At 47.4% G+C, this 24,438-nt stretch overlaps 1 protein-coding gene across 1 annotated transcript in view; it reads left to right on the top strand.

Annotated features, from left to right (window-relative positions):
* The first annotated feature begins 8,556 nt into the window (after nt 1–8,556).
* LOC115480532 (centromere protein F-like) overlaps nt 8,557–24,438 on the top strand; it is a 63,220-nt gene continuing 47,338 nt past the window's right edge. The window contains exons 1-4 of the mRNA XM_030219274.1: nt 8,557–8,589; nt 20,714–20,870; nt 23,582–23,745; nt 23,890–24,002. Coding sequence (XP_030075134.1) covers nt 20,751–20,870; nt 23,582–23,745; nt 23,890–24,002 — 397 coding nt within the window. The 5' untranslated portion in view covers nt 8,557–8,589; nt 20,714–20,750. The remainder of the gene's footprint in view (nt 8,590–20,713; nt 20,871–23,581; nt 23,746–23,889; nt 24,003–24,438) is intronic.

Here is a 24,438-nt window from a genome sequence, read left to right as displayed (position 1 = left end):
CTCGCTCTCGTCAGCAGCGTGCGAATCAGCAAGGCCCCACGGCTCCCCAGCAAAAGCAAGGGGCGAGCTTTTGACTGGCTCCAGCAGAGCATAGCCGACATCCAAGTGTCAGTGCCGGGCGACCTGCCTGTCGGAGGGAGGTTGAAAGCTTTTCACCAAAGGTGGCCTCTCATAACCTCCGATCAGTGGGTTCTCCAAATAGTCCGGCAAGGATACACCCTCAATTTGGCCTCACAACCTCCAAATTGTCCACCGGGAGCTCAGTCCTACAGCTTCCAGCACAAGCAGGTACTTGCAGAGGAACTCTCCGCCCTTCTCAGCGCCAATGCGGTCGAGCCCGTGCCATCCGGGCAAGAAGGGCTGGGATTCTATTCCAGGTACTTCCTTGTGGAAAAGAAAACAGGGGGGATGCGTCCCATCCTAGACCTAAGGGCCCTGAACAAATATCTCGTAAAAGAAAAGTTCAGGATGCTTTCCCTGGGCACCCTTCTCCCCATGATTCAGCAAAACGATTGGCTATGCTCTCTGGACTTGAAGGATGCCTACACACACATCCCGATACTGCCAGCTCACAGACAGTATCTGCGATTTCAGCTGGGCACACGCCACTTCCAGTACTGTGTGCTACCCTTTGGGCTCGCCTCTGCGCCCAGGGTGTTCACAAAGTGCCTAGCTGTGGTAGCAGCGGCGCTTCGCAGGCTGGGGGTGCACGTGTTCCCATATCTCGACGATTGGCTGGTGAAGAACACATCCGAGGCAGGAGCCCTGCAGTCCATGCAGATGACTATTCGCCTCCTGGAGCTACTGGGGTTTGTGATAAATTACCCAAAGTCCCATCTTCTCCCAGTGCAGAAACTCGAATTCATCGGAGCCCTGCTGGATTCTCGGACGGCTCGCGCCTATCTCCCAGAGGCGAGGGCCAACAACTTGTTGTCCCTCGTCTCGCGGGTGCGAGCGTCCCAGCAGATCACAGCTCGGCAGATGTTGAGATTGCTGGGCCACATGGCCTCCACAGTTCATGTGACTCCCATGGCCCGCCTTCACATGAGATCTGCTCAATGGACCCTAGCCTCCCAGTGGTATCAGGCCGCTGGGGGTCTAGAGGACGTGATCCACCTGTCCACGAGTTTTCTCGAATCCCTGTATTGGTGGACGATTTGCTCCAATTTGACTCTGGGACGTCCCTTCCAAATTCCTCAGCCACAAAACGTGCTGACCACGGATGCGTCTCTCCTGGGATGGGGAGCTCATGTCGATGGGCTTCACACCCAAGGAAGGTGGTCCCTCCAAGAAAGCGATTTACAGATCAACCTTCTGGAGTTGCGAGCGATCTGGAACGCTCTGAAGGCTTTCAGAGATCGGCTGTCCCACCAAATTATCCAAATTCAGACAGACAATCAGGTTGCCATGTACTATGTCAACAAGCAGGGGGGCACCGGATCTCGCCCCCTGTGTCAGGAAGCCGTCAGCATGTGGCTCTGGGCTCGCCGTCAAGGCATGGTGCTCCAAGCCACATATCTGGCAGGCGTAAACAACAGTCTGGCCGACAGGTTGAGCAGGATTATGCAACCTCACGAGTGGTCGCTCAATTCCCGTGTAGTGCGACAGATCTTCCAGGCGTGGGGCACCCCCCTGGTGGATCTCTTCGCATCTCAAGTGAACCACAAGGTCCCTCAGTTCTGTTCCAGGCTTCAGGCCCACGGCAGACTGGCGTCGGATGCCTTCCTCCTGGATTGGGGGGAGGGCCTCCTGTATGCTTATCCTCCCATCCCTCTGGTGGGGAAGACTTTGTTGAAACTCAAGCAAGACCGAGGCACCATGATTCTGATTGCTCCTTTTTGGCCGCGCCAGATCTGGTTCCCCCTTCTTCTGGAGTTATCCTCCGAAGAACCGTGGAGATTGGAGTGTTTTCCGACCCTCATCACGCAGGACGAAGGGGCTCTTCTGCATCCCAACCTCCAGTCCCTGGCTCTCACGGCCTGGATGTTGAGGGCGTAGACTTTGCCTCTTTGGGTCTGCCAGAGGGTGTCTCCCGCATCTTGCTTGCTTCCAGGAAAGACTCCACCAAGAGAAGTTACTTCTTTCATTGGAGGAGGTTTGCCGTCTGGTGTGACAGCAAGGCCCTAGATCCTCGCTCTTGTCCTACACAGACCCTGCTTGAATACCTTCTGCACTTGTCTGAGTCTGGTCTGAAGACCAACTCCGTAAGAGTTCACCTTAGTGCAATCAGTGCATACCATTACCAAGTGGAAGGTAAGCCGATCTCAGGACAGCCTTTAGTTGTTCGCTTCATGAGAGGTTTGCTTTTGTCAAAGCCCCCTGTCAAGCCTCCTACAGTGTCATGGGATCTCAATGTCGTTCTCACCCAGCTGATGAAACCTCCTTTTGAGCCACTGGATTCATGCCATCCGAAGTACTTGACCTGGAAGGTCATTTTCTTGGTGGCAGTTACTTCGGCTCGTAGAGTCAGTGAGCTTCAGGCCCTGGTAGCCCAGGCCCCTTACACTAAATTTCATCACAACAGAGTAGTCCTCCGCGCTCACCCTAAGTTCCTGCCAAAGGTCGTGTCGGAGTTCCATCTGAACCAGTCAATTGTCTTGCCAACATTCTTTCCCCGTCCTCATTCCTGCCCTGCTGAACGTCAGCTGCACACATTGGACTGCAAGAGAGCATTGGCCTTCTACCTGGAGCGGACACAGCCCCACAGACAGTCCGCCCAATTGTTTGTTTCTTTTGATCCCAATAGGAGGGGAGTGGCTGTAGGGAAACGCACCATATCCAATTGGCTAGCAGATTGCATTTCCTTCACTTACGCCCAGGCGGGGCTGGCTCTTGAGGGTCATGTCACGGCTCATAATGTTAGAGCCATGGCTGCGTCGGTAGCCCACTTGAAGTCAGCCTCCATTGAAGAAATTTGCAAAGCTGCGACGTGGGCTTCTGTCCACACATTCACATCCCATTACTGCCTGCAGCAGGATACCCGACGCGACAGTCGGTTCGGGCAGTCAGTTCTTCAGAACCTGTTTGGGCTTTAGGATCCAACTCCACCCCCCGAGGGCCCTGTTTGTTCTGTTCCAGGCTACACTCTCAGTTAGTTGGTAAATTTTTTAGGTCAATCTCAGTTATGGCCTCGCCGTTGCGAGGCCCAATTGACCAATGTTGTTGTTTTGAGTGAGCCTGGGGGCTAGGGATACCCCATCAGTGAGAACAAGCAGCCTGCTTGTCCTCGGAGAAAGCGAATGCTACATACCTGTAGAAGGTATTCTCCGAGGACAGCAGGCTGATTGTTCTCACCAACCCGCCCGCCTCCCCTTTGGAGTTGTGTCTTCCCTTGAAGTGTATTGTCTTGCTACATACTGGACTGGCCGGCTCGAGCCGGTTTCGGGCGGGAAGACGGCCGCGCATGCGCGGTGCGCGCGGGCGCGCGAGGGCTAGCAAAGGACTTTGCTAGTGAAGTTTCCGATTGGAGGGGCTGCCGTGGACGTCACCCATCAGTGAGAACAATCAGCCTGCTGTCCTCGGAGAATACCTTCTACAGGTATGTAGCATTCGCTTTATCTGCACTTAACTGCATAACTGAGAATATTCAGTTGCACTGCCCAGTTAGCCCTGGACAACTGATTTAAATGGCAAGAAGTCTCCTAGCCATATTGACTCCAGAGTGCATAAATGGAATCAGAAGAGTATCAAGGCATCTAAATATGTTTGATAGTAAAGGATCATGTAGGGTGATAAATGCAACATCAGGGAGGTAAAATTCTTAGATGTAACATAGTAACATAGTAGATGACGGCAGAAAAAGACCTGCATGGTCCATCCAGTCTGCCCAAGACAAACTCATATGTGTATACCTTACCTTGAATTTGTACCTGTCCTTTTCAGGGCACAGACCATATAAGTCTGCCCAGCAGTATTTCCCGCCTCCCAACCACCAGTCCCGCCTCCCATCACCGGCTCTGGTACAGACCGTATAAGTCTGCCCTCCCCTATCCTCGCCTCCCAACCACCACCCCCTCTTCCCCCCAACTGCTCCGCCGTGACTGCTTCTTAGAGCAGCTGGTCCAGGAACCAACAACAAGGGGAGAGGGGCCATTTTAGAGCTAGTCCTTAGTGGAATGCAGGGCTTAGTATGAGAGGTAATGGTGTTGGGTCCGCTGAGAAACAGTGATCAAATCTGAGCTAATATCTGGACTGAAGTCATTAAGGAAATCTACCGTAGCAACATTTAATTTTTGAAAGGGCAACTATGATAATATGAGAAAAATGGTAAAAAAAAAAGAAGCTAAAAGGATCAGCTGCAAAGGTTAGGACTTTAAATCAGGCATGGATGTTGTTTAAAAATACCAACTTGGAAGCTCAGATCAGATGTATTCCACATATTAATAAAGGTGGAAGAAGAGCAAACAACAGTCAGCATGGTTAAAATGTGAAGTGAAAGAAACTATTAGAGTCAAAAGAATATCTTTAAAAAAATGGAAAAAGGATCCAATCTGAAGAAAATAAGAAGCAACATAAGCACTGGCAATTTAGATGCAAAGCATTGATAAAGAAGGCTAAAAGAGCATATGAAAATAAACTTGCCACAAAAGCAAAAACTCATAATAATAACTTTTTCAGGTACATCAGAAGATGAAAGCCTGTAAGAATCTGTGGGACCGTCAGATCATTTATTTATTTATTTATTTATTGCATTTGTATCCCACATTTTCCCACCTCTTTGCAGAAGCAAAAGGGGCATTCAGGGAGGACAAGGCCACAGCAGAGACTGAATATATTCTTTGCATTGTTTTTTACTGAAGAAGACGTAAGAGATCTAACTGTACCAGAAATGGTTTTCAAGGGTGACAATTGCTGATCTGTTGTAGTGATCTGTAACCTGTCGCTGAAATCAAAGTACCTGAAGATTGGAAGGTGGCCAATGTAACATTGGTTTTTTAAAAGGGGTTCAGGGGTGATCCAGGAAATTTCAGACTGGTAAGCCTGACTTCAGTGCCAGGTAAAATAGTGGAAACTATTATAAAGAATACAATTGCTGAACATGTAGATAAACGTGGTTTAATGGGACAGAGTCAGCATGGATTCAGCCAAGGGAAATCTTGTCTCATCAATTTGCTTAATTTCTTTCCAAGGCAGATTGCAACATCAGTTAAGATTAACCCATCAAGAAACAGGATATCCTCACTGAAATCTTGCCATCTGTATTGTATAGAACAGTGTAGAAAAATGAGCTCAAAATACAGAGGTAATAACTACTGTTTCTACCAGCTATAATAATTTTTAGAATTTTGATGATATCTATATCTAGACTAGTAAAAAAAGGCCCATTTCTGACACAAATGAAACGGGCGCTAGCAAGGTTTTCCTCGGAGTGTGTATGCTTGAGAGAGTGTATGTGAGAGTGACTGTGTGTGAGAGAGAGAGTGAATGTGCGCGTGTGTGTGTGTGTGAGAGAGAGAGTGAGTCTGGGTGCGAGTGTGTCTGTGAAAGAGAGAGTGTGTGTGTGAGAATGAGAGTGTGTGCAAGTGCGTATGTGAGACACAGTGTGAGAGAGAGTGTGTTTCACACAGATACAGTGTGTGTGAGAGTGTGTGTGAGACACAGACTCTCTATGAGACTGAGTGTATGAGACCAAGAGAGTGTGTGAGTGACTGTCCAGCTTATAATCGAAAGTGATCGCTGGCCATCTTCTGACACAAATCAGGAGATGGCCGGCGATTTTTTAAAAGCAGCGAAATCGGTATAATCGAAAGTGGCATTTTTGACTGCATCACCGCTTTCCCGTTGCTTTGCTGGTGAAAGTTCAAGGGGGCGTATCGGTAGATAAGCGAAGGTGGAACATGGGCGGGCATGGGCGTGGCTACCAGATGGCTGGCTTTCGCTGATAATGGAAAAAAAAAAGTGGCGTTAAGCAGTATTTCGCTGGCTTTACTTGGTTCTTTTATTTTCACGACCAAGCCTCAAAAAGGTGCCCCAACTGACCAGATGACCTGACCAGAGGGAATGGGGGATGACCTCCCCATACTCCCCCAGTGGTCACCAATCCCCTTCCAAACTAAAAAAATAAAACTAAAAACCTTTTTTGCCAGCCTATATGCCAGCCTCAAATGCCGTACCCACCTCCATGACAGCAGAATGTGTTGTATCCTCCGACAGCCTTTCCCTGGTTGCGATGTGGCTCTTGGGTGAGTGTGACACCTTTTCTGTTAGGTGCCCTGCAGAGTCACATTAGCAATGCATTGTGGTGGGTGTAGGGTACTGGCTGTACTCCCCTGGTGCTTCCCCCCCCCCCCCCCCCCTGCTAACTGGGTCAGAGTGTGCCCTGTTTTGTTTCCTGTTGTAGTCCATGCGGTAGTGGCCATTTTTGTAAGCCAGTTTTAGTTCCCTTTCCTGTGTTACCCACATTAGAGAACGTAGTTCTTACCTTGCATGGTGCTGAAAGAGGGCATTGTACACCATTGTGCCAGCTCTGACCTACTGCTAATCTTAGTACCAGGGGACTCTTTGCCAATGGGGCACAACCTCTGATCTGCAGTTAACTGTGAGTAAACGTGCCTATTTCAAGAAAGGACTTTTTCAGAGAGATTAGTCTTCAGGTGTGAACTGGTATGCCAAAGTTATACAGCAGCAATAAGTCCTAGAGGCTGTATGCAGGTCCCTGGAACAATTTTAGTGGGTGCAGTACATTTGTGGGTAGTGGGTTGGGGGGGTTGGGGGGCTCAGCTCCCAAAGTAAGGGAGCTATGCACGTGGGAGCTTTTCTGAAGTCCAGCGCAGTGACCCCTAGGGTGGCTGGTTGGTGTCCTGGCATGTCAGGGGGGCCAGTGCACTAAAAATGCTGGCTCCTCCTATGGCCAAATGCCTTGAATTTGGCCGGGGTTTGAGATGGCCGACATAACTTCCCATTATCGCTGAAAAACAAACCCGGCCATCTCAAACCCGGCGAACTCCATGGCATTTGGCCGGGCTAAACCGTATTATAAAAAAAAAGAGATGGCCGGCCATCTTTTTCGATAATACGGTTCTGACCAGCTGTAGCGCCGCCGGCGATCTATTTGGCCGGTGACGTTCGATTATGCCCCTCTGTGTGACACATAGAGAGTGAATGTGAACAGTGTGAGACATAGAGTGTGTTAGAGACAGTGTGTGAGACAGGGGCGTATCTGGACGGGCGGTAGGGGGGGCCAGAGGGAGGGGGCACATTTTAGCCCCCCCGGCGCCACCGATCCCCCCCCCCTCGCCACCAATGACACCCTCCCCCGCTGCTGTCACTTACCTTTGCTGGCGGGGGACCCCAACCCCCCGCCAGCCGAGGTCCTCTCTTCCATGCAGGCTGCGCCGCTGCCAAGTTTCAACGCTTCCTGTTCTTCTGAGTCTGACGTCCTGCACGTACAACGCGCAGGACGTCAGACTGAATTCCAAATTCTGAGTCTGACGTTCTGCACGTTGTACGTGCAGGACGTCAGACTCAGAAGAACAGGAAGCGTTGAAACTTGCATCCTGCATGGAAGAGAGGACTTCGGCTGGCGGGGGCTTGGGGTCCCCCGCCAGCAAAGATCGGCGACGGGTTGGTGGCGGGCGGGAGGGAGGGGTGGGGGAGGTAGAGAGGGTTTGTGGTAGGGGGGTCCAGGGCGAAATCTGCGGGGGCCCAGGCCCCTGTGGCCCCACGCAGATACGCCCCTGGTGTGACAGTGAGAGAGAGTGTGTGTGTGTGTGACAAAGATACCTCCCCCCCTCTCTGGTGTCAGGCCCCCCCCCCCCCTCTCTCTCTCTGTCTGAGCCAGTGAGCTCTGGCTGTGCTTCAAGGAACTGACCAATCCTATTTAATAGAATGCACCTCCAACATTCTGAAGCCGGGAAACCTGTGTGGTTGGTTACTTCTGCTTGTGACGAACCCAGAAGTACCTGATGTCAATTCAAGAGATGTATACAGAGAGCAGGAATGCCTCAGCCATGCAGTCAGCTTCAGAATGTTGGCGGTGCGTTTTATTATATAGGATATGGGAAACTTTCAAATAAATTAAAAAGCTTGAAGTAAGTAAAAAACAAAATATTTTCTCCTCCACCTTCTAAGGCACTGCCTATCCCACTGGAATAGCTTTAGACTTTTTATAGATGGAACAGCATTTATTGTTAATCATCTTTTGCTATTGTTTTGGGTGAATTAAAGCTCCGCCTACTGACTTCAGCCCGTATAATGAACCCCGTCTCCTGTGTTCTTCAACCTCCTTGGCGAAGACTAACCCTTTTAAACAGGCACGTGTTACCAATATTATCTACACATTTTAGGAACGCCTACGGCGTGACCCACATTCCACCTTTCTATTGGGGGACGTGTTGAATCGTATGCTGGAAAAGGCGGGGTTTTGCTGCAGCGGGCCAATCGCAGGGGCAGATAAGAAAGGAGCGGGTGCGCACGTTAAAGTAACAAAGTGGGCGGGGCAAGAGGCAGTACCCTCTTCGGAAACATGGATAGAGGGAGGCGCGTGTTGGGGTAAAGTAGACGTCTCAAGGTGGCGTATGGGTGGCTTCCACGCGCTTGAAAGGAGTGGGCCGCAGGACTGTGGTTCCGCGTGTGCACGAGTGATGATAGGTAGGAGGAACGCACAAAAAGAAAGAGGGCAGGACAGGGAAGGTGCTGCCTTAGGACGCTTTTGCGGGTCAATGGTTGCTGGAGGGACTCACCTGTTGGAGTAGGCGGGACTTGAAGGACCGCTGCTTAGCGCACGTGGTGACGTTTTGGGGGAGGTGCGCCTTGGATTGGAGGCGGGGTTTAGGGGGTGCTGGCTTGTCATCATCAGATGAAGGTTGGAGAAGATGAGAGCTGGAGTGGGCGGGGCGTTAGTTTGCATTCCGATATGTTAGCGGACAAGGGAAGATTTATTGGGGAGGCTTCCTCCTGCATCTAGAAATCTCTCTGAAAATAGCAAGAGATCGCAGGTATGACATTTCACTTTAAGTTTATAATGCACATGAGCCTTCGTTCAGTATTAAGAATCCAAGAGATCAGTGGTTTCTTCTGATTTAGTGTGATGAAATGCCTCCTGAGATGTGGGAGGATTTCTTCTGAGGCAGGGGCGATGCGCAAAGCCGCGCGCAAAAGCGTATAACGCAAATGGAGCGCAGAAATGTAGCAAAGTAATGATCAGAAGAAATCATATGCAAATGTTACGTGTGCTTACTTTTAAGGGTCCTTTTACTAAGCTGTGGGTAAAAAGTGACCTGCATTAGTGAAGGTGCATGGTCCACAGGAGCGTTTCCAGACTCCCAATTTTGGGTGGGCCTGGGCCCAAGATGGGTGGGCAGAAGAACTCAGCCTTCTCCCACAAGTGATTTCTACTCTTTCTCTCTCGCCTGCATGCCATATGGTCTCTCAAATATCCCTGGAAATACATCAGAGGGTAGGCTGGGGAGCCAGTGTCGCTGCTCGCACCAGGCGAAGATCTGCTATGTTCAAGGCATGCAGGAGGGACAGCTTTTGGGAGTTTTCAGCTGGTGGGGCTTGGTGATCCCTGCCATCTACATCATAGGTGTGCTGCTACTGGGTGGGCCTTAGCCCAAAGTAGGTGGGCTTGGGCCCACCCTTGGCTACGCCACTGGTGCATGCGTTAGGCGCACGCTGGGTCAGTTTTTGCCTCGTCTCCAAAAAAGGGCTTTTTTAAAAATTGGACAGAAATGGGCGTGTGGTAAAACTGAAACCGGCGAGTGTGCCCTTAATTCCACCCATTGATCTGTCAGTAAGGGCTCATGTGCTACATGCGTGGTGACCGGTTGGAGCACACCAACTGCCGATTACCACCAGAAACTGCGCACGTGGGAGGAAATACATCATCCAGGTGTTATGGGCGTGTGCCAAATCTAAAATTACCACCAGGGGAAAGGCCTAGTAGCCTGGTAGTAGTCCCATGCGGCACGTGCGTAACATATAATGCGCCTTTGTAAAAGGACCCCTCAGTTTGTTAGCTGGTGGGGATCCTCAACCCCCACCAGCAAAACCAGGGGCCTGTGGCCCCACGTAGCTATGCCACTGAAACAGGGCCGGTCTTAGCAATTGTGAGGCCCTGTGCAGACCAGTTTGGTGGGGTCCTCTGCCCCCACCTAGCTCTGCCCCACCTAGCCTTGCCCCCTCCTAGCCCCGTCCCTTGTTGACAAGATGTGTTTTAACATTTTTTTATTTATGAAATTTCAAGTAAAGTCAAATCAAGCAAAACTTGTACAGTAAAACTAATTCAAATAAGCACAATGCTGTCATAGGAAACCTAGTATTAAGGAGCTGTTCCACATTCCTGTCATGCAACTCCTTCACTGTCATTACTCCTCCTACAGGAATAGGTGGTCTTTTTTGTTGTTGTTGTTACCTTCGCTATCAAGACATACTTTAGGAAATCCCAAGAATTTTTTTTCCTGCCGAAAGGGATACAAGTCCCTGAGCTGTGGCAAGTGAAGAACTAGTGGTGGAGGGGCTGGAGAGTTAGAGGAGTGGTGCCAGCAGGGAGAGGAGGGAAGGAAGGGGAAAAAGAGGGGCAGCCTGGAATGGACTCGAGATGAGGCAAAACCCAGTGGTAGGACTGCTAGAAGGTTGGGTTGATGGTGAGGGCTGCAAAATTGCATTCTTTGTTCTGAGCACAATTTCAGCTATTTATGGTCTGACAGTGTCTGTACCGAGTTTGTGACCCATAGCATTCCAGCATCGGGAATGAACTTTTAAACAGAAGAAACACGACTTATTTCAAGACAAAAAAAAAATTGAAAAATCGAGGGAAAGAAACATCTGAAAGAAATTCTAATAAACTGTAAATACAGGAAATTAAATCAGTTTCCAGTAATCCTGAGCAAACTAAACCTCAGCAGGGAAGTTTCTTTCTTTTTCTATTGTTACATCCCTGCAGTGGCTTTACATTCACATTCAGAGTAGCACCAGCTCTAAGCAGAAAAATTCCAAACTCACTGGAAAAGTCCCACAGAAGATTGCAAGCAGTGCCGAGAAGGGGGTAGTGTGAAGGCAGCATGTATACACTAGTGACAGAGCCCAGCTGATGGCAGGAAGTTTCTGGTCCTCTCTAGTCCGGTGCTACTTGCAAACAGTTCAGGGACCCAGAGGGAAACGGCCCCCACTTCTCAGGAGTCTGAAACCCTCTTGAGAGCCCTAGAAAAGTCCCCATGGCTCAGGGGCAACAGGTACCAAGCCAGAAGAATCTGCTGAAGTTGCTTCATCCCCTTCCCTGATGCCAGTTGCGATTAAGACATGCTGCTGTGGCTGGTGTCGGGGCCTTCCTTCTGTCGTTCCTGTCTTGTGGTTGAGGTAACTTCCTGTCCTTTTTCTGCACAGGCAAGACCTGCAGAGGAAAGGCCCCGATGCTGGCCACAGCAGTGTGTCTTAATTACAGCCGGTCTTGGGGAATGGGATGAATCAACTTTAGCAAATCTGGGAGGGAGGGAGAGACACGATTTCAGGTGGGGAGAAAGAGAGAGAGGCAGACATGTCAAGGCCGCCTCGGTGCCCCTGGGAGCGCGAGGCCCTGTGCGATAAACAGGTGCCGATGTGTACTTTCAGCTTTGCTCTGACATGCGCACATGTTTGTTTCTCAGTTATCAGCGCTTAAACTTTGCACGGTCTTCTTGTTGTTTACAAAAGAAGACAAAACCCATAGCTCAATGTGGGAAATTGACAAAAAGTCTCTTGAAAACCACCTATGCTGCCCCTGACCTAGCGTTAAATTTTCAGTGTTAGTCATCATTTCCATTTGTGCATTGGGAAGGAATCCTTACTGACCTCATTAACATCCATTTAAACACATTTCAGTACAATTTTTGACCATCTTTAGTGCATATGCTAATACCCACACTCGAGCCCTTTAAGTATTCGGTGCACAATAATGTGCGTGCAAAATCAGGCACGAACTGCTTTTTAATGCTGGCATTAGTTTTGCACATCAGCCCCTCAGTATGAAGAGAGCTGCTAAGGCATAAGAGGATGCCCTTGATTCAATATAAAGTCAACCCCTGAGGTGTGAGAGAATTCCCCCAGTTCATTATAAAGAGATCTCCTGAGGCATGGCAGGATCTCCCTGGTTCATTATAAAGAGATCCCCTGAGATGTGGGAAGACTGGTCTATTATAAAGAGATCTCTTGAGACAATGAGAGGACTCCCCCCCCCCCCCCCCCACACACACAATTGATTTATAAGAACATAAGAATAGCCATACTGGGTCAGAACAATGGTCCATCTAGCCCAGTATCCTGCTTACAACAGTAGCCAATCCAGGTCACAAGTACCTGGTAGAAACCCAATTAATAACAACATTCCATACTGCCAATCCTGGGGCAAGCAGTGGCTTCCCCCACTCAATAACAGACTGTGGACATTTCCTCCAGAAACGTCTCCAACCCTTTTTTAAAACCAGATATGCTAACTGCTGTTACCACAACCTCTGGCAGTGAGTTCCAAGACAGCAGTCTCTTCCCCAGCACTATCTAAAATCTTATCTAGGTGACAAGTGAGGTCTACCATCTTCACACCAGGCAGACAAGTGACCAGGCGATCCTCACACCTACCAACTATCTACATGTCTAATGATCGAATCACCAACTACAACAGCTGTCCTAACCTTTTCCTCAGTGTGAGAGGATATTGCATCCCTTGGTGGGCAGGTCTTGGCTACAGGATTACTTCCTGCTTCACCAGGGTTATGCTCTCCTTCTAGTAGACCTCCCTCCTCCAAGGCAGCACAGGGGCTGCCAGACTGGAAGTGGGACTTCTTTACAATGTCCCTGTAGGCCTTTTCTATGTACCTCTCTGTCTCCCTCAGCCCCCCCCCCCCCCGAGTCTGTTACTCTAGCCTTAAGAGAATGGACTTGTTCTCTGAGAGCTAGGAGCTCTTTGCATTGCGTGCACACATGTAACCTATCACCAACTAGGAGATAATCAAACATATAAATGGCGAGTGACTGTACTCACCCGCAAATGCGCAGTAGAGACTTTCCTCTCTGTCCTGCCCCCGCGTCAATACGTGATGACGGGGGTGGGACAGAGAGGGAAACTGCACAAAGGGGAGGGATGGAACCGCCGACGTCGCTACCGCTCCCCCCACCCGGAGTCGCCGCCAGCGCCCCCACTCCACCCGGCCCGAGCACTCTCTTCGGTATTGAACTTACATCGCCGACACGCAGCAGGCAGATCAGCTGAGCTCCCATTGGCCTTCCTTCCCTGCCTGTATCCCACCCTCGCCGACGTTACATCACACGAGGGTGGGACACAGGCAGAGAAGGAAGGCAGACGGGAGCTCTGCTGATCTGCATGCTGCGTTTCGGCGACGTAAGTTCAATAGCGAAGAGAGGGGCCGGGTGGAGGGGTGGCAGCGACTCCGGGGGGGGGGGGGGGGCCTTGGAAAAAACCCATACTAGCCCGTTTTAACAGGCTCAACGGTTAGTCATATATATAACTGACAAATCAGTGAATTTTTAAGCCTGTAAAACTGCCTTAATTCTTGAAATGTATTTCTCCTGTTGGCCAGCAGGTGATGTTTCCTTACTTTATAGCTGTTACAGAGAAATGTCTGTTCTTTCTTTAGTCTTAACACAGAAAGGAAGTAAGATGCAGTATACTTTTGAAAACTTGCTGTTCTGGGCTCTGATTGGCCCAGGAGCTCAAATTCATCTAGGATGTACTGGCTTTTACCCCAGTCAACCAGGGAGAAGAGAGAGAAAGATCTCTTTGTTGAGGCCCTGTGAACAGTTCTGTTTGATAACCTGTGAGCATCTATATGTCCTGAACTCCCCAGGTATTATTTAGATACTAAACAAATGTTTAGGTAGTTTTATAATTAATCCTATTTCAGTTACCTGTTATTTGTTTGCTGATTGCACCTAATTTTTCATGACAATAAACATTTTTAGTTTATTTCCTCTGTTTTCTGGATTAAGAATCTTGGTGGTTTGTGTGTCGGGTCTGTGAATGCTTTCTAGGAACTGTGGGACCACTGGGAGTGTGGCCCCAGTAACCTAGAAGTCATTGGGGAACACCTTGAGAGCGGGAGACTCGCCCAGTCGGTGGGAGGAGGGTGCTAGTGTAGAGCACAGGTGGCAGGTGCAGGCAGACCTGTGCTATGCTGGGGATAGACCTTCTAAGTGGCCGTGGGGTAGTCCCAGACAAGTGGCTAGGCGTTTCATGACAGTAACAGTGTAAAAGACTGGATAGCACCCCTCTTGCTGCTGAACTGCTGTCTGCATCTTAGTTATTATTGTGTTGTTTAAACTTCTTAAGGTATTAAGGGTGTTAGATTAACATAAAGAACCTTAAGATTATATGATACATTGAGGCTCATTTTCAAAGCACTTAGCCTCCCAAAGTTCCATAGAAACCTATGGAACTTAGCCTCCCAAAGTGCTTTGAAAATATGCCTCATAATGTATTATATGGTATGTTGTGATTATAGGGTATTTTATAAAGAGATCTCCTTAGGTTTAAGAGGATATCCCTTGTTGATTATAAAGACACCCCCTGATGTATGAGAAGATTTGTCCTGATTCTTTACATAGAGATCCTTTGAGGCATGAGAGGATTCCTCTGATTCATTATATTTTGACCCAACCCACTCATACTGCAGGGCATACTCTAAACTTAGTCCTCTCCCTCTCTCTTTGTCAGCAAAACAGCTGCACTCTTTTTCTGTGTTTCCACTCCATGGTCAGATCATTTTCTCATAACTCGCTCCACTCCAGTTTCTAGCCCCAGTGCACGAATCACACATGAGATCAAGACTAGCGATGTCAGTAACTTACTCCCCAACCCATATTAGAAAACTCCTCTTTGAATCTAGGTAAGTTTCATCAGCTTGAGCTTCAACGTCAGATTCCAACCTGAAATTACTACTACTACTACTACTATTTAGCATTTCTATAGCGCTACAAGGCATACGCAGCGCTGCACAAACATAGAAGAAAGACAGTCCCTGCTCAAAGAGCTTACAATCTAATAGACAAAAAATAAATAAAGTAAGCAAATCAAATCAATTAATGTGAACGGGAAGGAAGAGAGGAGGGTAGGTGGAGGCGAGTGGTTACAAGTGGTTACGAGTCAAAAGCAATGTTAAAGAGGTGGGCTTTCAGTCTAGATTTAAAGGTGGCCAAGGATGGGGCAAGACATAGGGGCTCAGGAAGTTTATTCCAGGCGTAGGGTGCAGTGAGACAGAAGGCGCGAAGTCTGGAGTTGGCAGTAGTGGAGAAGGGAATAGATAAGAAGGATTTATCCATGGAGCGGAGTGCACGGGAAGGGGTGTAGGGAAGGACGAGTGTGGAGAGATACTGGGGAGCAGCAGAGTGAATACATTTATAGGTTAGTAGAAGAAGTTTGAACAGGATGCGAAAACGGATAGGGAGCCAGTGAAGGGTCTTGAGGAGAGGGGTAGTATGAGTAAAGCGACCCTGGCGGAAGATGAGACGGGCAGCAGAGTTTTGAACCGACTGGAGAGGGGAGAGGTGACTAAGTGGGAGGCCAGCAAGAAGCAGATTGCAGTAGTCTAGACAAGAGGTGACAAGGGTGTGGATGAGGGTTTTGGTAGAGTGCTCGGAAAGAAAGGGGCGGATTTTACGGATGTTGTAAAGAAAGAAACGACAGGTCTTGGCGGTCTGCTGGATATGAGCAGAGAAGGAGAGAGAAGAGTCAAAGATGACCCCAAGGTTTCGAGCTGAGGAGACAGGGAGAATGAGAGAGCCATCAACAGAAATAGAAAACGGGGGGAGCGGGGAGGTGGGTTTGGGGGGGAAAATGAGAAGCTCGGTTTTGGTCATATTTAATTTCAGGTGGCGTTGAGACATCCAGGCAGCAATGTCAGACAAGCACGCTGAAACTTTGGTTTGGATGCAAGGTGAGATATCAGGGGTAGAAAGGTAGATTTGGGAATCATCAGCATAGAGATGGTAGGAAAAGCCATAGGATGAGATTAATGAACCAAGGGAAGAAGTGTAGATAGAAAAGAGGAGGGGACCAAGAACAGAACCCTGAGGTACGCCGACAGGCAGAGGGATAGAAGTAGAAGAGGATCCACCAGAGTGAACACTAAAGGTGCGGAGGGAGAGGTAGGAAGAGAACCAGGAAAGGACAGAACCCTGGAATCCAATGAGTCGCTTCAAACCTCTTTTGAAACTAGCCCCATTAACTGTACATATTTTATTTATTTTTATTACATTTGTACCCCGCGCTTTCCCACTCATGGCAGGCTCAATGCAGCAGGCAAGTGACTTGCCCAGAGTCACAAGGAGCTGCCTGTGCTGGGAATTGAACTCAGTTCCTCAGGACCAAAGTCCACCATCCTAACCACTAGGCCACTCCTCCACTCCACTGTCAAAACAACTTAATCGACAGATAGAACCCTGGTATACCCAGCAGTTTCATATACTAAAACATCAGGTTGGACAAGCCGAGCACATTTGGAGATGTTGGTGTTCTCCAATTACCCTATTTAGAAAGATATAGCACACTCGTATAAACTACCACTACTCTCTGCAAAAAAGAACTTCTATTCCTCTCAAAAAGAAAAGGTCCCAACACCACAGTCCTCTTTCAGACTCTAAAATTGCTAACTATACCAAACCATCCACCAGTCGACTCCATCTTGCTCCCAACTAGTCAGAACAAAATTTCAACCTTGATTACTAACTTTCTGACAGCCTCCAATAGTAAGGAAACTCAATCAACCCCTGTTTTCTTCCTAACAACTAGTTTACTCGCCTCTTTTAATATCGCATCAGATATTAAAGAGCTTATTCCATTTGTTCTGCACATAATTTTCTCCACTTCTTTTCTTCTGGACAGGTGCCAGAAGCTTGGAAGCTGGCTATCTTGCAGCCTAAGATCAAAGATTTTGCTAAATCTATTTTAGATGAATGCAATTACCACTTCATTGGCAATTTCCCATTTGTCATCAAAATTACAGAAAAAGTTTTTCTCTCACAGCTCTAAGATTTTCTCTCCAAAACAAATGCACTACACCCTAACCAAACTGGATTTAGGCTACATCATGGTACTGAGACTGCTTTGCTTGGTATCACCTCATACATACATTGCCATTTGGACCAAAATGGCTCAATCATACTACTTACACTTGACCTCTCTGCAGCTTTTGATCTGGTTAATCACACTCTACTTTTGGACAGGTTTCATCAAATAGGAATACTCGACCTAGGACTTGGTTCAGATCTTACCTTTCCAATAGGTCATATATAGTTAACTTCCAGAATAACACATTGGCACCATTCTCCCTAACCTCTTGAGTCCCACAGGAATCAATTTTATCTCCCATGCTGTTTAACATCTTTCTAGTGTTACTTCTTACTCTTTCCCAATCATTAAGCTTTACAGCCTATGTGTATGCAGATGGCATCCAATTATTACATACCATAGATTTTACTGACACTCAAATGATTTATAATATTAATTGTAACCTAACATAGATAACCAATGGTTACAACACAACAAATTGGTCCTTAACCCTGGCAAATCTAGATGCGTTCTTTTCACAAACTTTCCCAATGATACTCTTTCTCAACCCATCATTCATGGCTCTGCCCCCATTCCCCAACAACCAAATACAGAAATCCTAGGTGTTATATTAGACGAATCACTTTCCTTTCAGCGTCTAATATCTACTGTTGTTAAGACTTGTTTTTATAGGCTGAGGTAAATCCGTTCCATCCGCTTCCTTATCAGTCTACCAGCATTAAATATTCTTATTCACTCTTATGTCATTAACAAGCTCGACTACTGTATCTCACGTTATATGGGCCTCAGATCAAGCGATAGCAGAAAACAGCCATTAAACTTAATACTGGAAAAAAAGAAATTTGACCATGTCACCCCTCTTTTAAAAGCAGCCCATTAGCTTCCGCTGCCCCATCATTTAGTTTACAAGGTCGTCCTGCAGATTTTTCAGACTCACCTCTATGGCAAGCCCACATATCTCTCTCACCCCATGTGCTGCCCTTTTCAGTTGGGGTGGGATTGGTCCTCGTTCTTTGCCTGTTGGAGTGGGTTGGTAGAATGCAGTCCAGCAACATTCTAACACTGGTCTAGCTGCCCGGACTGGAATAAAGGTAGAATTGATTGGAACTTTTGACATTTTGGCTGTTTGAATTCTTCTGTTTTATTTAGCCGGAAGGTGCTTGTTCTAATTTTGTAGTTTGTGTTTGCTCTGGAATGTGATTGTTAATTGTAGTTCAGGTGGCCTGAGAGAGAAGGTTTCAGACTCTTTAAATAAAACAAGTTGTGACATGCACATTTAGCATGGTACGATGGCATATTTCTCCTTCCTCTGTATCCCAATGTAGCCCTTACTCCCAGACGCTCCCCTACCCTGTGAACATAAGCTTACCAGGAGCATAGGGGTAGATGTTCAGCAGGTTTTAACTGAGTAGGAAGGCTGTTAACCAATTAGTGCCGGGGCGCCTCAGCTCTTAACTGATTGGTGCCACTAAATTAGTGGTACAGACTGTGTTGGCACTGTGTACTTAGTGCTGGGGTGGTTGGGGCAGAGAGGGGACTTAATAGGTTAGTGGCAATTTTCTGACCACTAACCAGGTAAATGCCCGGATAAAGTTATGGCAGTTATCTGGACACCAGTCTGAATGTCGGCCTGCACCCGGCTAACTTATGGCAGCCACCAAAGACCCAGACACTCAATGCCAGTGCCTGGGTACTGAATATCCATATCAGATTCAGCCTGCAGCACCTTTAAATTCACTGACCTCCACGGGCTGAATATTAGGGGGCTAATTTTCAGCAGCATTTCCTGTGTAAAACAGCGATATATGCGCAGCAGTGAACTTTTTGAAAACTCATCCTTTATCCAGACTCTCATGGCGCTGCTACTCAAGTAATTTTACCTTCAAAGAGAGTAGTTGTTTCTGTGGGTGGGATTGGAGCAGGGAATGTATGTAAGCACTTGTATAATTTTAAATGAAAAACGTATTTGTGTGGCGAGCGGGTGTATACTTTTCCTAGTCATTCGTTAAAGAGAAGATTTTCGCTTTGAAAATTGGTGTAAAATCCAGTGACATAGCCACAGGTGGGCACAGGCCCACCCAGTAGTGGCACAGCTGTGATGTGGCTAGCAGGGATCCACAAGTCCCACCAGATGAAGACTCTCAGCATCTCTCCTTCCCTTCCTTTTTGTTTTTAACTCACACTTTATTGACTTTATTTTGGTTTTGTTCATGCAAACAATACAATACACAAAACACTGAGGAAGTAACCCCCACCCAACCCACGTAACACAAAGGCTTCAACTCTGAAACAACTAGTGGGTGCATGCTGACTCTTCAATGCATCCCATCCCAGCAGAACAGTCCAATAGCTCAAACTGCCCCCACCACCCCCCACCTCTTAACTACGATACTCAAGCTTCCAATTCTGAAAACGTCTCCACCTCCGTTCAAAGAGGCACACTTTATGATATTTACATGCAGTCAAACGATACATCTCACACCAAGCATCCAATCTGGTAACCACTCCTGTCCAATCTGGGGTTATGGGCTACTTCCAAGTCAAGGCGAGAGTCAGCTGCTCTGTCACCACACTCAGTCTAAATAAAACGATTTCCCCTTCATCTAAGCCAGGCACTGGAAGATTTTACAAAGCAGTCTCCAGTGAGGGGGAGGTAGAGTGTTGAAACAGTTGAGATTAAAAAATAAATAAAAAATAGACCCTCTCCCTCTCCCAGAAGGGCTGAACCAAACTACATGTCCACCACATTGGCGATAAGTACCTGACAAACCACAACCCTGCCAACAGGGATGTGAAGCCTGACTTCCCTGGTTTTTGGCCTATTGCTCCAACCAGTAGGCCATTTCCTTCCAAAGCCCTGCCTCCTGTATGGAAGCCAGGAGAGGGCAGGGCATGAGGAATGTGTGTTGATTGCTCCAGCTGGCTTTACAATTTGAGACTGCTGGGCTGGGGCCTAATTCAATAAGTGTCAGCTTCAATGAACCTTGACAACCTTATTAATAACGAGTAAACTTTGATTTATACACCAGCCTCAGGTCACAGAGAGCATCAGTGGAAGAAGACTTTCATCTTTTCTTCCTCTTCACCAGCCAAGGCTCGGATCTACAGTTTTTAGCAAAGAAAAGTGTAAACATCCTGCTTGGCAGACTTCACTTGCATGCTAATGAACAGTGCCTTCTCTGCCCAAGATGTTGATTTCCTGCAACTTCTAAAAGAGAGAAAAATCTTACTGTGAAAACTTGGACAGCTGAAATCTTGTGCAAAAGGCCATAGGGTAACTTCTGCCTCTACAGGCTGACTTTAAAGTGCCTTCCGGAACATCATTCAGATCTTCTCATTTATGTAATTAAACTCTGGAATTTGTTGCCGGAGAATGTTAGCTTAGAGTTTAAAAAAGGTTTGGACGGCTTCCTAAAGGAAAAGTCCATAGACCATTATTAAATTGGACTTGGGGAAAATCCACTATTTCTGGGATAAGCAGTATAAAATGTTTAGTACTTTTTTGGGATCTTGCCAGGTATTTGTGACCTGGATTGGCCACTGTTGGAAACAGGATGCTGAGCTTGATGGACCTTTGGTCTGTCCCAGTATGGCAATACTTATGTACTTATTTGTGGTGTCTTCGTTCCCTGGGGTAGGAGATGTTACAATGAAAAGAGTCAAAAACCCGTAGCATCAGAACACACTGACTTCTCTTGTTTGTGTTTTCCCCTGAAGAAAGATCCTGAAAGGGCAGGTGACATCTGCTAGCTGGATGGCAGAAGTTGGAACTCCTAACTGGACATTTCAGAAGATCCAGGACGATGAAAAGCTGCTGGAGAGGCAGCAGAAACTGGCCTTGCCTGAGAGCACACTATTTAAAGAAAAGCAGAAGGTAGATGATTCTTCCCAGGTGTCACGTCTGTGGTCGTGACCCCTCTCAGACTTACCTTATTTCTGGGGGTCAGCTTCTGAGCTGGCTTCTGTCTGTCCTTTCTGAGTTAGTTCTGTCTCTGTGTGCTGGCTGCTTCCAGCATGGCTTTAATTACTCCACTATACTGCACCTGTGAGTGTTGCCTGAGTTAGCTCTGCCTCTTTCTCTGTGTGCTGGCTGCTTCCAGCATGGCTCTAATTACTCCACCTGTGTATGCTGAGTCTCTCTATGCTTCAGTATGCTTTCTGCCTGCTTCTTGGTTTGTGCCTGGACAGCACCCGTGGCTGCCTATAGATTGCTGCAGCTGAGCCTCAGGTGTTGATGGGCTTTATTAATCACCTAGAGACTTCTGTGTTTGCCTTTGCATCGTCTAAGGTCCCTGGTATGTTAGAGTGCTTTGTGCACTTCAGCCTAGTCCAGTTTTGGTCTGAGTTTCTTGCTTGTGTCTAGTTAGTTTGTGTATAGCTTATTCTTGTTAGCTTGTGTGTAGCTTATTCTAGTGAGTCTGTGTGTAGCTAGTTTTGGTTCTACTGCTTTTCCTAGTCTTGTCTGTGGTCTGTATTCCTGTCTTGGGTTTCTTTCTTAGTGGCTACTTGGCAGCTTTCAGTATTGCTCTGCTTCCTGCCTATATTTCTCAGCTACTGGAGCTCCAGCCATAGCCCTGCTCCCTGCCTGTATTTCTCAGCTACTGGAGCTCCAGCCATAGCCCTGCTCCCTGCCTGTATTTCTAGCTGCTGGAGCTCCAGCCATAGCCCTGCTCCCTGCCTGTATTTCTCAGCTACTGGAGCTTCAGCCCTAGTCCTGTCCTCTGCCTGTATTTCTCAGCTACTGGAGCTCCAGCCATAGCCCTGCTCCCTGCCTGTATTTCTAGCTACTGGAGCTTCAGCCATAGTCCTGTCCTCTGCCTGTATTTCTCAGCTACTGGAGCTCCAGCCATAGCCCTGCACCCCTGTCTGCCTTGCTTTTGTCTAGGTGCCTGTGGGCACTTCTGAATCCTGATTCCTGGTGTTCCTGCCTGCTAGTTCCAGAACCAGTTTTCCTCCAAGCCCTGCTGGCTGCCTGCACCCGGGGGGCTCAGCCTCCGGGGAACGGCGGCTAAGTGTAGATGAAGCCTAGGTTCAGTCCCGTGTGTACCAGTCCAGTGGGTTCCAGTCCAGTGCGTACCAGTCTGGTGCGTTCCAGTCCAGTGTGTTCCAGTTCAGTACTCCAGTCCAGGGTTCTAGTCCTGTTTTGCCTTGTCTCTGGTTTGGAGGTGATTTTGCCTGCCACTGCCGCTCCACGGCAGGGGTCCAAGGGCTCACAACCCAGTGCTTCCAGGAGAAGCGTGACACCAGGCTGTTGGGGAAGGATTTCTATTACTTTCCTTTCTTGTTAATAGCACTCATGACGATATTTAGTTAAAAAGAAGGTGACACTAATTCATGTTACTCCTCCACCCTAACCATACCTTATTGTCTCTCGAGAGTACAAGTCCTATCAAAGAAGGGATTGATCAACAGAGACTTTGGGTAAGAATTATAGAGCATTTATACTATACCTAGTGATATTTTTCAGAAGTAATTCCTGAACTTCTTTCACTTAAATTGAATGGGAGCAAAACTCAGCCCACAGTAGTCAGTGTTTTTTGTGAACACCGGCAATTGTGGGCTTTTTGTACCTGGATAGTCAGTGCTGGGATGTAGCCAGATACCAGCGCTGAATATTCAGGTAAAGTGCAGCCCCCGACATTTATCTGGTTACTGGTGATATTCAGCCCGGTAAAAAGAAGGTCAAAGTAAGGAGGCCAAAGTGTCCAAGAAGTTGAAAAATATCACTTCAATTTATTCATAAAATGTACAAATAAAAAAAGTCCATATTACTATCAGTCAGTAAACGAGGTAACTGAAGCAACTAGACTCAACATGGAACCTAGATAACTACCCAAATAAAGGGCCCTTTTATTAAGCTGTGTTAGACACTAATGCCTGCCTAACACAGCTTACAATGGCATACAGTGGGTAACTGCCAAGTATGAATGTGGTAATCACATGCTAAAATATTTTTCTAATTTTTTTTTTTTTTGTGACTGTCAGGGGCAGAAAGTGGACGTTCCTGAGCTAACTAGTTAGCACAGCTACATTATTAACTGATACACAGATGCTGCATCAGCCCTTACTGCCTACAAAATGGGTGGCGGTAAGCACACATGTGGTAATTTTACAAAATGGCCGCATGTTAATGGCAACGTTGGTACATGGCCATTTATATAAAATTAGGAAAAAATGCTATTTTTCTGGCTGTGGTAAAAATGGCCTTTGTGTGCGTGAAAGACACGCATAAGGGTGCACTAAGGCCACTTTTTATCGCAGCTTAGTAAAAGGACCCCAAAGTTAGGACAGCTTTTTTTGCTGTCCTAATTTTATCCAGGAAGTCACCCGGTTAGCGGACTGAATATTGCTGTAAACATGGTAACTCCTGGCTCCACCCAGACTCCGCCCCCAGACTCTTGTATCCAGACATGTGCCACTGAATATCTGAGTTTGGTCCTTTCCTACCCGGTTATCTCCCTATCAATATCAGTCCCCACTGAAGACCTAAATACGCTGGATGCTGTGATATTTATCTAGCAGACCACATTGGAGAGCATCAGTCTCAAAGTCTGTGTTGAAATTCTTTTCCTTGGTGATGAGCAGAGGAGAGAGAAGCCGAAACTGGCAGAAGCCAACAGCAGGGCGGAGAACATCCGGCAGCGACTGGCCTTAGACTTACAGGTGAAGGATGCCCAGGTGTGCTGCCTGCGGGAGCAACTGGGCTCGGCCCAGAAGCAGATCAAAGAGCTGGCCCAGGAGCTGAACAGGTACCAGCTGCTGTTTAATTTTTTACATTGTTGACCTGGTAAGGTGGCCTGAAGATGAGAGGATGGACTTACAGTGTGATGAATTCTAATGCTGCGATCATTCTATTGGGAATGGTGTTCATGTGGTCTCTTCTTTCTGGTCAGGTGTCGGTTGGAAATGGCAAAGCTGCTGTGTATGGCGCAATCAGGGGAGTCTCATTTTTCCCTAATCTCAAACGGGTGCAGCCATGGGTCCCCAGTACAAGTAGCAAGGAAAGGTGAGAATTCTTGGGGACTTAGCCAAATGAGTGTCCTGTCTTTGCAGATTCTAATCAACCCTGCCTTGTCATCTCTAATAGACCATTCCAGGCTAATGGGTTATATCCATCTACCAGTGGAAGGTAGATGGACTAACTCATTAGTCTGAACTGGTCTGGTAGGACTAAAGGAAAAAAATATCAGGAAAGACATAATTTTCTCTTATCTCTTGAATAAGTTGTATTGGTTTCCTTTAGAGGCCCTTTTTAAAATGTAAATAAAAGCATAGAAAAAATGAAGACAGATAAAGACTATGTGGCCTATCCAGTCTGCACGTTCATACCATCTACTACTACTACTACTTGACATTTCTATAGCGCTACTAGGGTTACGCAGCACTGTACAATTTAACAAAAAATGGGGGGCAGTCCCTGCTCAAAGGAGCTTACAATCTAA

The sequence above is a fragment of the Microcaecilia unicolor genome, chromosome 11 (assembly GCF_901765095.1).
Source record: "Microcaecilia unicolor chromosome 11, aMicUni1.1, whole genome shotgun sequence".
In the NCBI taxonomy this organism is placed as follows: domain Eukaryota; kingdom Metazoa; phylum Chordata; class Amphibia; order Gymnophiona; family Siphonopidae; genus Microcaecilia; species Microcaecilia unicolor.
Note: the sequence above shows the minus strand (reverse complement) of the source record. Positions and strands in the feature narration are given on the sequence as shown.